Source organism: Chaetura pelagica, unplaced genomic scaffold (assembly GCF_000747805.2).
Source record: "Chaetura pelagica isolate M959 unplaced genomic scaffold, ChaPel_1.0 scaffold455, whole genome shotgun sequence".
Classification (NCBI taxonomy): Eukaryota; Metazoa; Chordata; class Aves; order Apodiformes; family Apodidae; genus Chaetura; species Chaetura pelagica.
In genome coordinates, this window is record NW_009953483.1 from 2,470,750 (window position 1) to 2,484,729 (window position 13,980).

The 13,980-nt window shown below is 37.5% G+C and overlaps 1 protein-coding gene across 1 annotated transcript; it reads right to left on the reverse strand.

Moving 5' to 3' along the window:
- Nucleotides 1-11,988: 11,988 nt before the first annotated feature.
- GTF2H5 (general transcription factor IIH, polypeptide 5) lies at nt 11,989-13,744 on the reverse strand. The gene is made up of 2 exons (XM_009998536.1): nt 13,710-13,744; nt 11,989-12,169 (listed from the first exon to the last, which is right to left on the reverse strand). Exons 1-2 carry the CDS (start codon nt 13,742-13,744, stop codon nt 11,989-11,991), a joined length of 216 nt encoding a protein of 71 aa, XP_009996838.1.
- Nucleotides 13,745-13,980: the final 236 nt, after the last annotated feature.

The following is a 13,980-nucleotide window of genomic DNA, read 5'->3' on the forward strand; positions in this document are numbered from 1 at the left end:
GGTGACGGGGCGGCAGGTCCCGTCCCGCGCCTCCCAGCCGGTCACGGGCACCACCGACTCGCTGCGTTTTGACTTTAAAGCCGCCACGAGTGAAAATTACCCGTGTTGACTAGTGCCCCATGCTAAACGTAACCTGTGCTCCCAGAAAACACGGCTAACAATAACGGGTCAAAGGCGCGTGGAAGGGCAGGAAGCGCCTTTCTCCCAAACTGGACAGCCCAGGACACAACGCAGACACCGGCACCGCAAAGCCCGCGGGAGCCTCAGTAACAAGGGGCTGGGGTTGCAAACGAACCCCGCAGCTGTATCCAGGTACCACCTTCACTGCACGCTCCCTTTCTTCAGAAGGGAACAATGAAATGCCTAAACAGAAAAAGTGTGAAGCACTTAGTACTGTAAGAGAACTAGGAACAAACTTTAATTACCAGCTCTTCAAAAAGCCATCTAAAAAATTGCACATGGAGAGCAAGAAGTGCAAAGACCAAAAGCACTGCTGGCTTTAGTGACCAAAACTTACTGACCATTTCAGAAAGCAAAAAGGTTTCTATTTTTCACGGTGTTCCCTGAAGCTCTACAAGGATTTTATCTTAACCTATAGCACAAAGGGTCCAAACTTTGTGCCACGGGACCATCTAGGTCTGTGAAAACCTGAAGCCTGACATGATGTGTTATGAGCTAAGTGTAGGCTTCTTCTGCTAGTAAAATTCTCATTTGGAAACATGTTGCTTTTTTTACTGAAGATTTTCAGTTCCACTCCAATAGGTAGACCCTTGGGCATCTCTGCAGCTAAATTGTAATAAAAAGTTTTCAGGGAGTTAGGACTCCATTTCTGGATGCTTTACAACAGTTACTATCAACTGGTGAGCTATGAAGACCAGAGACCCTGAATAATTAACCTATTTGGTTCCACCGAATTCTGTTTAATATAAGCATCTCTGCCTTAGCTCAATTCCTAATTTACAGGTAATCATAAGAATTAAGCTTAGGTAGCAGAGCAAAAATCTTCACAGAGAGGTTTCCAAAACACAACTGCAGTTTTAATGCATTTTGCAATCCTGCCCTCTCTACCCATGTATTGCCTACTAGTCCTTTCAACTGTATCAGAAGTTTTCCATAACTGGGTTCATAATAACAAGAGAAAACTATGTCTGGTAGCTGTTCACCAGTCTCTACAAGCTATGACCATGACTGAGCAACACCTGGGAGGAGTCCTACCCATCCTGCACCCAGCACATGTGGAGGACTGGAAAAACATACACAGGAAGATGAGCTCTCATCATTGCTGCAGCTCGTTTTAACAACATACCACATGCATTTTCCAAAAATAAATTCAGACAGATACACAAGAGTCCCTGGAACTAGAACCAGATACTTGAGACCATGTTTCAACTTTGCAACAGGGCAGCAGTTCTCCATCTTCTTCATCTGTGTGCGCGAATCAGCAAGACCTGATTGCACATCAGGGAGGGACTACAGCATTCGCCCATGTGCAGAAGAGGAGCAACAGCAACCCCAAGCCAAGTCCATAATCTGAGTGACTGGAATCCAGGAATATCCTTCAAGTTAAGACAAGGCCTCAGCTTCCAAAGTGAAAACAGAAGTCAAAACCTCTATTATTTACAGCAACGACACATGCTCTTCTAACTTCCCTATAGGACACTCTGCTCTATGAAAGCACAGACAGATCACACTTAGGAAAATACCACTACGTATTGCATTAATTTTGTGCAATTACTATTCTGTGCTTTTTCTGTGACTAAAGGTACATCTCTAGATGTCATTTGAACCCAGAGTCCATCAGTGGTGCTATTAATCAGTATAAAGTCATCAAAAGCTAGCCTTTTGGTTCAGTTTATTTCCATAACAAGTTGTTAAAATTAAATTTAATTAATAATAAAAATAATTAGCTGAAGATTTTAAAGGGCTCCCAAATCAACTACTAGTTCTGCTACACAAGCAATCAAGAAGCCTAGGCCTCAAATTAAGGTATGTCATTATTTTACTCCAGTTTCCCAGTCCTCCTGCAATCCTAGGGTCTACAAACCCCAGGGTATAAGAAAAAAAAATAAGGGCAAGCTCAGAGTTATCCATGTGGTGTGAATGGCATATAAGGTTTTGAAAAACATGTTGTAGATAAGGACAATGACGCTTTGGTAAATAGGAAAATGGAACAATACACACTAAGTTGAACAGCAATGCAAGTTTTGCATTATTTCTTTGTCAGATAACTGATGTGCTAAAAAAGGAAAACATATTAATGTATAGATTTTCTTTCTAACTTTACTTAGTATTTCAGATGGTGCCATACAAAAGATACTAAACTGAAGAGATGAGGATTAGTAGTGGTGGCAAGGGATATAAATTAACAGGTATGGCAGTGGATGGTGCTCCAAAGAAAAGGGTCTGACTGAAGAGATACTATATAAATGGAGGTCCATCACAGTCATGATTCTGACCTTTTTTATATTTTTGTAGCTGACCTTAGAACAAAAACATGAGTGTGCTAATAAAATTTGCTGATGGCAGAAACTTAAGTATCAACAGTACAGACTAGAAGTGGAAATACATCGTTTGGAAAAGAATGGATGACCCACAGAAGCAGACTGATTAAAAAATGGGATTACATATGATAGTACAGAGTTCAAAAATAATGAACTGAAGGACTTACACATGTTCATTTTAAACTGAAGGCATCAACTGAAAAGAGAGTAGAAAAATCTGTGTCTGCCAATCAGCAACACAGTATCCATAAGGCATCAATGCGATGAGATCATGAACGAGGATAATACTCCCAGGGGAGTATCAAATTAGCTTTTAGTGAGACAGATCTGGAATATCAACACTATTGCACTGGTACTGTGAATACTTCACCTAGAATTCCGCATACAATTGTGATCAGCTACATTGAAGAATGATAAATTAAGCTTGAAATGGGTACAGAGAAGAGCCAGGACAGACATGATTCTATCTATATGTTACTCTATTAAACAAACACAGTCATTTTTTGCCTATTTCATGTGCTACATCAGGTAAGGCCCCCTTCTTATTTATTTCATAAGAAATGTATCTATATGAAACTCTAATTCAAAGTAAAACCTTTGAATATGTCTACAGTATAAAAAAGCACTTAATAAAACTTTTTCAAAAAAGCTCACATTGGAACAATAATATAAATAGCAGGTGGTGGAAAGCCACAGTCCCTAGGCTTTTCAGACAAGTGGCTGAGATTGTGTATTTTGTATATCTAGAATAAAAAGCAAGGCTGCAGTCTTGCTTAGTAGGAGTAACAGAAAAATAAGTACTCTTATCCCCATTTCACAGATGGAGAAATCTACACTAGGGCAAAGGAAAGCTACCTGCTTAAGATCATAAAGAAATGTCAGACTTTTCACTTCTCCATGAGATTATATTAGTTAATTTAAAGGTGAACTATTCTTTAACCTGTGAGAGAGTCTCACCAAAATAATAATAGAATATGCTAAATTGGAAGGAACCCATCAGGATCATCGAGTCCAACTCATGTCCATGTGTAGGGCACTCCTAGAGTCACACCCTGTGCCTGAGAGATCATCCAAACACTTTCAGAACTCAGGTAGGCTTGGTGCTGTGACCACTTCCCTGGAGAGCTTTTTCCAGTGCTCAGCCACCCTCTGGGTGAAAAACCTTTTCCTGATATCCAACCCAAACCTCCCCTGATTGAGCTTCCTACCATTTGCCCGAGTCCTGTCATTGGTCACAGGAGTGGGGAGACCAGTACCTGCCACACCTCTTCCCCTCATGAGGAAGCCATAGACTGCAATGAGGTTACCCCTCAGCCTCCACTTCTCCAAGCTAATATTGTTAACATCTTTCCTTCTCAGAGAACTAGTTTTCACAACTTTAGCAGTAAGGCAGAAGTGAAAGCATTACTGTTAAATGTAGAATTTGATATCACATACGATCAGCTCTTGAAAGATAGCAGAACAATTCTGATTAGTAAATTCTCTGCAGTTGGTACCTAAGCTTACATTCGCATAAACAAACTCTTAATTGCTTTGCTAATATTTGCTTTGTGTATTTATTAGTTCTTAATGATTTTCTTACCAACATCTGGAAGAAATTGGAACTAATGACTTAGCAGTTTGTCTATGTTCTTAACACTTGCTACACCATTTCTATATATTTAAATGGCTGCTTCCTTAAAAAAGATCAATCACATGGCACCAGAGATCATACTTGAAATGAATTGCATTGAATACTTACTGGTGCACACACATTATGCTTGTTGCCAATGTCTGACCACAAGTCTTAAACATAGGCCATTTATATCAGTTTTCTCTCTTTGTTTCTATGACTTATTTTGGTTATGATCTTCATGTAACTATGACAATAACAAAAAAATCCACTATATGGAAGCCTCCTTTCCCTGTTTCAAATTGAGACTTGTAGCATGTTGCTTCCTGCATTTAGCAATTCAAACAATAGAAGTTCTTTCTAGCACCTTCACAGTTCCTTTTGTTTTGTAGTACATTTAAAAAAAGAAATGAGCTAGAATAACTCTGCATATTGAAAAGCCAATTTCAGATTAGTCTAGTTTCTCACTCCTAAACAATTTTAGGAACCGCCTTCTGAAACACACACCCTCAGAATCCTTCCTTCCCACTCCCTACAGCTCTTTCTGGCTCCTGCTACCACACAGCAGGGTAAACAGACAGAAATGGCTTTTAAAAAAAAAGCCTACTCTAAGCCAGAAAGGGAAACATGAACAAGTTCCAAGACTTCAGGTTCCCTGGTCCTCCTGACAGATTTGTTCACATGCTTAGCTCTGCTCACTCATCATCCCTACTCTCCTTCTCTCAAAAGATGTTTGCAGCTGACTTTACCCAAATGGCAACATGGCCACCAGGAAAAAGCTGTTGCAGTTCTCTGTCACACTGATCTTCCCATGGCTGTGCTTGACAACAGCCACTTCAAATACCCCTTAAGAAACCAGGCCTCTTTTTTTCTTAAATTTTATACTGATTTTTGATTTTTCCCAAGATTAAAGGTACAATCACTCTCAAATGCAAAATCAAATAATAAAATTGTTTGGGTTAGAAGGAACATTAAAGATCAGCTAGTTCCAAGCCCCTGCCATGGGCAGGAACACCTGCCTCTAGACCAGGTTGCTCAAAGCCTCATCTAGCCTGGCCTTGAACATGGTCCCCAGGACCATGCTTCACATTACAGCTGAAAAGATATTTTTCTTTCATATCTTAATTTCAAGCTCCTTAATGATACAGAAGGATATCATTATTTCAGGGTTACTTACTGCTTCTGAATCTCCATTTTTTGGAATCCATACCTATATACATAATGATACACATACAAAACATATTTTACACCCTGTAGAGTTCCAATGTTGAAGAATCCAGACTAAAAGGAAGCAAAACTACACTGTCATTCCATATGGAAAAGTGCTCCAATCCAGGACAGAAGTAACATAGAATAACAGACATAACATTACAAAAACTTGTTCTTCCAGCCCTCATGATGCTCTGATGATAAATACAGGACCTTCTGTAAACCAATTAAGTTCTAGTTAATTGCAAGTACATTTTTGGATACAAAACTAAAATTAAGTGCAATTTATCTCTTAATTTCATCCTTATGATCTTGTGATCTTGCTCAGTTTCACAATTAAAAAGATTTGCTAGGCACAAGCACTCTTCCCCCCATTTCCTAACTTCTTTCTCTTCCATGCTCCTATCTCACTCCTCCAGTTTCAAAACATCTGGAACACAACACACAAAACACTGGCAAATTATAGACATTTGCTTAGTATGTTTGCCTCTCACTATTGACAGTGCATCAGCTATGCCAACACTGCAGAAATGCACAATACTTTCGTATCTGCAAGTCATCTCTCCACTACTGCAAATCATTCTGCATGCCCAGTAATTTACAACAGGGTCTATCTTTTCTGTAATAAAAAAATGAACAACTGTACAGCTCTGACAGCCTACTCCTTCAATCTACAGTCATCAAAAAAAATTGCTTGCTGTTTCTTTCCTGAGGGGTTAGTATTATGGCTAATCAATTATCTGCCAGAGTTTTGGTAGTGGGTGGATGGTCTTTAGCGTGTTTGAGCCCATTCCTGCATGGGTGTTATGAATCTGCTCTTCTTTTGGTGAAAGAAAAATATTAATCTGAAAATGAGATCTCTTCCAGGAACCTTATACTTGCTGTTGTTACTAACACCTAGAATCAATCAAGCACTAACAGCTAAAAGCTAACAATAATACTCTATAATGTTCATTTTTAATTTGTTCACCGGACAGAAATTTTATAGTCCATTTCTATTCTGCAGTTAATCTGCTTATTACTGCTACACAATCAGAGGAGAGAAAATTACTTTTTCTGTCTGATTGAAAAATACAGCTACTAATGTCTGAGATTTGTTTTTTTTTTCCCCCTCATATTAAAACTTAACTGGTGGGTATTGTTGGAATTCTTATTTAGGGAACATACTGAATTTTACCTCTACATAGGTGTAAACCAATAAAATTTCTCATTTTAGGGGGCAATCAGGGAAAAAAAATTCTCATTTCTGTGTATTATGAGCAGCACCCAAGGGATATAGATGCAAAAATACCAAGTGCAGACTGAGGTATAGTAAGATTAAATAGTTCTTGTATGCCTTCCATATGGTATAGTGCATGTGAACTGAGGAGCAAGTACCCTACAATCACATGCATTTTGTATGAGGAAATACAGAGAAAAAACCTTTATAAAAGTAACTTCTGATTGTACCAGCCTCTTCCTGTGATTTACATTTACTAAGAATGATATAAGTTAATATAGAGCAACTCCTAAAGCAGGCTAATGGTGAGAAGATAAAGACCTACCAGTAATATCTGAAGGGAAGATGACATTTCAGACACCTTATTTTAGTGTAACGGAACTGTGTGCCTAAGCACAGAAAACATTGGATAACTAAACATTTCAGGATTTCCAAGCTAAATATACATTTAAAAAATTGGTTAATGTAAATGTCTTTCTAAAAGAACCTCTTGTAATAGAATGTTCATCTCCAGCTAAAAGCACATCCAGAAAGATATTAATGTTCAAAAACAGGGGAAGTCTCTGACCCACCATTGTCCACACTGCAGCAACTTTCTAAAAAGCAGTTTAAAATATTGGTAAGAGCTCCCCTTACTGGTCTGCCCTCAACTTGTTCAGGACTTCAAGTCCTGAAAATCTTTTAATATGAAACAAAGATGGGTACAACATTATTTCTCTTACATAATGAAAAAAAAAAAAAAGCTCCATGTTATATTTCTCTAGAGACCCTATCTTTTCCATCTCATTAGTTACTAAGTCACAAGACCAAAGATGGTGACTTATCTGAGGAAGAATTTTTCTTCCATCATTAGGAACTTCACTAATTTATTAAATCCTTAACTTTGTATAGTTCACGTGCACATGTAAGCATTGCCAAAGTCTGAATTACAAAACTAACATGGACACCCAATTCTGACAAAGCTTCATTTCACTCTAACCTCCACCAGCTTTAAGGGGATCATTTGCGAGATCATGAACAAGTCAGTATGGAAAAAGGACTGGAATTTGCTATGAGATGGAGAATTGCAAAATTATTTATTACAACAGCTTACTGTTTTCTTCAATGGCCTACTGCCAGGTTGGAAGAGCAAAATATCTCTCAGCCTGTGTTGGTTGATACGATTAAAGACTTGTTAATTTATGTACATATTTATTAAATTGTTTTTAGAATACTACTTTTCCAAGCTCAACCTAGAAGCTCAGTGAAACTGGACACTTTTCTTAGCTGGCATCATCACCATAAAAGTTAAAATAAGCCATTTGAGTGACACCATGAAATACCATTCTCTTCAATTCACAGTGAACAATCCTGTTAATGCATGAAATACACGTTCTCCAGTTTGTTCTCACACACTGGATGCAGCCCTGCAGAGTTAACTTGAGAGAGAAAAACCAGTAAAATCTGATATGTGACTTAAAAAAAATCAATCAGAAGATATGCTTTTGAATACACTCTACAATTCTGAAAATACTGTAAAATAGGATTTCTTAATGCAGGACACCACTTGGAGCAGTTTTTGTATGGCACACCACACTAGCTCTCTGCACTGTGCTACAAAGAACAAAAACACCCTTATCATTATAAGCACACTACATTTCTAAAAAAAACCCAAACTAATACCCCTCCCATCATTCTTTATTCTGAATGGATTCAGATGTCTACCTTTTTATGAAACAATGCTAGTAGTTTAGCTACAAAGCCCAATCCAGTCAGTCTGGGTTTTCTCAGGTTAAATGGTACAATAACCTGAAGCATTTCTCTATTCTTGTTCAACACACTTTTCCTTCTTGAGGCCACATCCAGTCTCTCTGCTGATCACTGGTTATTTCTTCCTTTACCATACTGGACAATTCTTCTCCCTGGGATCAATGTTGTACCACAAATAAGAAAAGGGGACTTGCATGTTGGTAATAAACTAAGAAATTCGTTATAATCCCTATATCGACTAACTTAGGGTCATCTTCATTGTGCTGCCAACCCCCATGTTATAAAACCCACCTTCCTGAGTTAGTTTATCCCATAAGTTTTAAAAGTATCTAAATACGCAACTGCATTTACACTTACTTGCTGTTGAAGTTATATTACAACAGCTTTTATTTGAAGATCATTAAAAAAAACAAACTTAAAGAAATAACCTGAGGCTTGAGCAAAAACCCAAAACATTGAACAGGATCATTTTCAATAAAAGTCATGAGGTACTCTTGGTTTATTTTAATAGGAAGCTACATTTTCAGCTTTTACCCCTCTCTTCCCATTTAACAAACGCTTTGTTTGCATTGTTCGAATCCTCTTACCTCCCTTTAGAGATCTCTTGTCTTTCTGTCAGGTATCACTCCAGTCTCTGCAGTTGTGGTAATGAAAAGTGACATTTACAAGGCTACTGAAACTTACAGTAACTACCCAAGAGCAACTGTTCACATCACAAAATGCAAATGAGTGAACTTGCAAGCTTTTTTAGAGCTACTAAGTATAAATCAGTGGCAAATAAAAAATAAATTCAAATAAGCATCCTTTAGGTAATTATTCTGCCTTGCTCTTCCTCCAGTAGAGAAGATTCTTCAACTTGAACTGAAAACAGAAAGTAAAGCAGCAGCTCAACTCTTGGCAGTGAAAGCCCATTAAGATAGTATTTGCGACTTCAACAAGTCATCTGCCATTCAAGCTCTGCTTTTGCTGCTCAAGTAGGACCTGAGCAGAGAACAGTCCCTATGCTACACACCAGGCAAAAATAAAAAGTGAATAACCTGTGAATAGAAATGTTTAATTAACACATAATATTCTGAATACAGCAAGAGCTGATGTTCTCACCATATCAACTCTATTAGGAAAACATGTATTTATTTAAACAGCTCTCCTTAACTTTTTATTCTCAAATACTTCCAGCCTTTAAAAAAAATTTAAAGAGATTCTTAATACAATATTAAATTCCCTGAGCTCAACTCACCAGTAATTCCTCACACCTAAATCAAAGCAAGCAAAAACGTTTAAAAACTCCAAGTGTAAATACTAACTACCTCAAAATTACATTTTTAAATCTAGTAATCTAAACCACTTTTCTTCCATCTGGCATGTTTATTTTTTTAAAGCACACAAATTACAGGAGTATAAGCTTTTTTTTTTTCTTTTTAAGTTTCCTGGGGTCCAAGCTTATTGAACCCCAGACACCCTCAGGTGGTGGTAGTTTGTTTTTTTTCATACATATACATACCGAAATTCTAAGAGCTTCTTCACTGGATTTTCTTCACTATACTACATGAGTAAAGACCATTTTTTCCCACAGAAACTACAAATAACTCAGCTCTGTAGACCCCATAAGAAGATAGTAATTTGATTTTTTGTATCTTTTTTATTCTTTCAGCACAAAATCTATTAGGCCTGGTTAGGTTGCAGGAAGGTTCTAAGCCTTGACAGGTTTAGAAGTTAAAACCCATAAACATGTGTGCTTGAAAAAGATTAAGACCAAAGAGTATAAGAATGCATGCCTAACTGTTTATACAGTTCAGAACTTCTGTCCCTCTGTATTACATAAGCCATTTATAACTGGAAATATAAGCTAAAACACAGGCAATGCAACAATAAAGCTGTACAATTGAGAAAAAAGAAGTTTATCCTAGAGTCAAAAGGAAACTCTCAACAGAAATGTAGAACTAGACATGCTAAATACAGAGAAGTGTAACAGATGTATTCTAACATGACTTTTATTAAAATGTTGTCATTTGAGTGAGGGATCACTTACCTTTCATCAAAATCTGGATGGAAAAAACCCTAGGATTGAAAGTAGGGCTATTAGACACTTTTAAATAAACTGTATAAGGCTATCATGCCATGCCAAGACTACTGATTATCTACTTCAGCAAAAGAGCTCCAATAATCTTCTGCAAAATTACAGGCATGAGGTCAATGTTTAACTCATCTCTAGAAAGAGGCAAGGAATCATAAACCATCCATTAAAATTTCAACTTTTTATTTCAAGTGAAGATGTGTAGTTGGTTCTTGATCTATGTAACAATGGAAGCATCCCCTCGTAAAAGAAAGATGAAACAGCTTGGACCAAACTCCATAGTTGTGTACAGCCAGAGGGAAAGGGATGGATTGGGGCAGAAACTACCTGAAGGTAAATTCCACAGTGCTATTGCTCATCCACACAGTATGTAATTCTGCACAACACTCTTTGGATAGCTTTTTGTCTAAAAACATCCAGTGAACCTTTGTCTGGAAGTTTCCCTATTCCTAGAAAAGAAACAAAACATAACCTCAACTAACCTAGTATCTACTGGACAAGCAAAAAAATCAAGTGGAAGACGCAACAAAGAAAACTGTTCCTTATAAAAGCCTTTCTATTTACAATTGTTTTTCCTGCAAACATAAAAAGATGGCATCTATCTAATGAAGAACAGCAAGTCTGAAAACCAAGCTTCCTTTGAAATAATATTCTAGGAAGCCTTTCAATCATAAATTATTACTCATAAGTCAAAGAAATTTGACTATTTTGAGTAGGAAGTAGGGTAAGAGAAAAGGTAATACACATTATTCTTTTTGTTTCTGTCATCTGTATCTACTACATTTCTAGACAGAAATCTTCACAGGTTTTATGATTATGCACTAGCTGGCTTACTAAATAAGCCAGGGTCTAAGGTAATGAGCTCCAAATGCAAATCAGAATTTTTACTCCGTGTATAAAAACCTATGAAACTATAAGGCTCTTTGGAGCAAAGTGCAAGAGGGGAGGAAGAGCTAACCTGAAGGGCAAAACAATTAAACCAGCTTTTTTCTTCATAGGTAGAGCAACAATTCACCCCTTTAATTTGCTATTGTCAATATGCAAGTAATCAATTTACAGTTAAAATATGATGATCTGGGGTAATGGATTTTGTTGTCCCCATCTCTCTATTATTCACCATTCCCCAAACCCAGAACAACACAGCAAGCACAGTCTTGGTAAAAGCAGGTGAGTAGTATGGGGCATTTGTAAAATGTTTAGAAAAAGTAAACAAAAAAACAGCAAACCAAAACACTCCACCAAATCCAAGAGAAAACTCATACCGACTTTTGTTTTGGTGTATAAAACCCATTAAACCAGGACAATGTAATATGTCAGAGGCTTTAATAGAGCATTCTAATACAGAAACACTACTCTCATCTTTGAGTCATACAATCTGGCAAGTTAAAAATTCTAAAGGAAAACCAGGGAGCGCACATAAATTCTCTAGGCAACTCCTCAAGTGTATCATTTCAAGGATTTTAACGAATGAGAAATAAAATCCAATTCAAAAGTATTTCGCCTATGAAAATGATCCATTTCTAGAGTAGCCACTTCCACTTAGAATTTATTAACAGTAGTGAACCAAGCTATTGAAACTCATTATTCCAAAATTTGCAGTAACCTCACTTCCCTAGGTTTTTTTTTACTTCTGATTAATAGGAAAAGAGTTCTGGTCCATTAACTCGCCCACTCTCTCCTGGAGGAAGTTAACCAACTCAGCTAATACAAAGACATGAGTTTCATCCAGGTCTTGTATGATGAACTTCTTTCCCAATGCATTTGACTCATCCAGGTAGAGCAGAAACTGCTTCATTGCTGGGTCACTGTAAAGACAAACACACATCAGATCCCAAAACACTGTAATAAGATACAGTTAAAAACAAACAAAAAATCCCACTCTTTGAAGACACTCCCAAAGTTCATTGAGGGATTAATGTCCAGAATTGCTCGCAATTTAAAGAAAGTTTATGAAGCTTTTGAAAAAAATTGCTTCTTTCACAATAGTAAGTGCTTGGGTTACTTTGGAGATAAAAAGAAACTGACAACAAATCTAAAGAGAAGAACTGGCTGCTTGATTGGCAGAGAAGTGCCCCTATCCTGCTGTTATAGAGTAGCTTAAAAAAAAACAACAAAAAAACCCAACCAATCAAACCTTAATGAGGCAAGCTTGAACTTCCATTTCTATCTTCAGAAACAGCACCATAAAAACATTTTTTTCTTACAGCACATTTGTGTTTAAAAGTAATCAAAATGCATGAGAAAACAGTTCTCACACAAAGTAGTGTAGCACAGAAAAACAGTGGTCACATATAAAATGTATATTTATCACAGTGTAACTGACCAGTTTCTTATTTTTCCTGATGACACCTTCCAAGTTAAATTTAAGTGTTTACAAGAACACCTGTTGAAACTATGACAATTACAGGTAACTGAAACAGCTGCAATATACTAAGCAGACAGATAAAGTGGTTTCAAAGTTTAAGTTTTAGCAAAGAGCATGTTTTATCTGTTTTACAAAAAATGAGTAACAGAATAATATTGCCAGAATTCTTCAAAAATTCAGTGGATCAAAGAGCTTATCTTAGACAGCCAGACTTGAGCTGGCTAAGGTCCAGTCAGCTCAGCAGCTGGCTGTGGCAAGCTCACAGCTGTATGCATGATGCAGGCACATCACAAGAGGTTCAACATTCTTTGGCTTTTGTGCAGTTTATAATCTGTTAATATATTTACAGTCTAAGTGCACAGCAAAAACCTTATATACCATATAATTGTATGCAAGGACCCCACAAACTTTGACTGATGCTTCTTTTTACTTTGGAGGCAAGCATTTATCTCATTCTTAGTCTAGACTTCAGGTTGCATGAAAACATGTTTACTGCACATACACCAAAATGTTACATTTACAAACTACAAGCATATTGCTTTTGAGTACAATGATCTACAAACATGTCACCCTCAAATGGAATCTGTCTGAAGTTGATAAACAAGACAAAGAAAGGATGAAATACGATCTCATCTTCTTGTTGAATCAGTAAAGCAACACACCACTTGCAAACAATAAAAACCCAGTTATTTGAAAGCAAAATAAAGAACAAGAGCAAACATCTAATGGTTAAACTTAAGTAGGAAAGAGTATCTTGGAAAAAAAAAAAAAAAAGGAGTCTGGATTTATAATTACCTACAACTGCTTCTCCTTCCCCCAGTGGTCACAGTTTTCTTCTGCCTGCTTCTTCAGCATTACCCCTCCTCGCAACAATTACTTTTTTTTTCTGACTAGGCTCCTAAGTTACTTAGAAATATGTCCACCTCTAAATAAATATGCAAACTTTTGACACACGAGAGACAGTAAGTGCTGCTACTAACCATTCAATCAGAACACCTTTCAGAACATTCACCATCTTCTCAGTTCTCTTAGAAACGGTGAAAGAAGAGGTGACGGGGATTACTCTTGCTTTGAGTTACACAGAGGAAATCTGGAAGGAAAAGCAACAACGGCTCCGTTGAACTCGGAGGTCCCTCAGGCCGGCTCGGCCCCCCGGACCCGCACGGCTGCCAGGCTGCAAGGCCGAGAGGCCGGGGAGGGGCGCGCCGGGACAAGTGGGGCACTGAACTGTGACAACGAAAGCCCTCGCCC

What these genes read in the sequence shown, in the direction of transcription:
- GTF2H5 (XM_009998536.1), bottom strand. Translation starts at nt 13,744, where the DNA reads ATGGTGAATGTTCTGAAAGGTGTTCTGATTGAATG. An exon ending in AAAGGTGTTCTGATTGAATG is followed by an intron (nt 12,170 to 13,709) that starts GTTAGTAGCAGC and finishes TTGTCTTTACAG; the next exon opens with TGACCCAGCAATGAAGCAGT.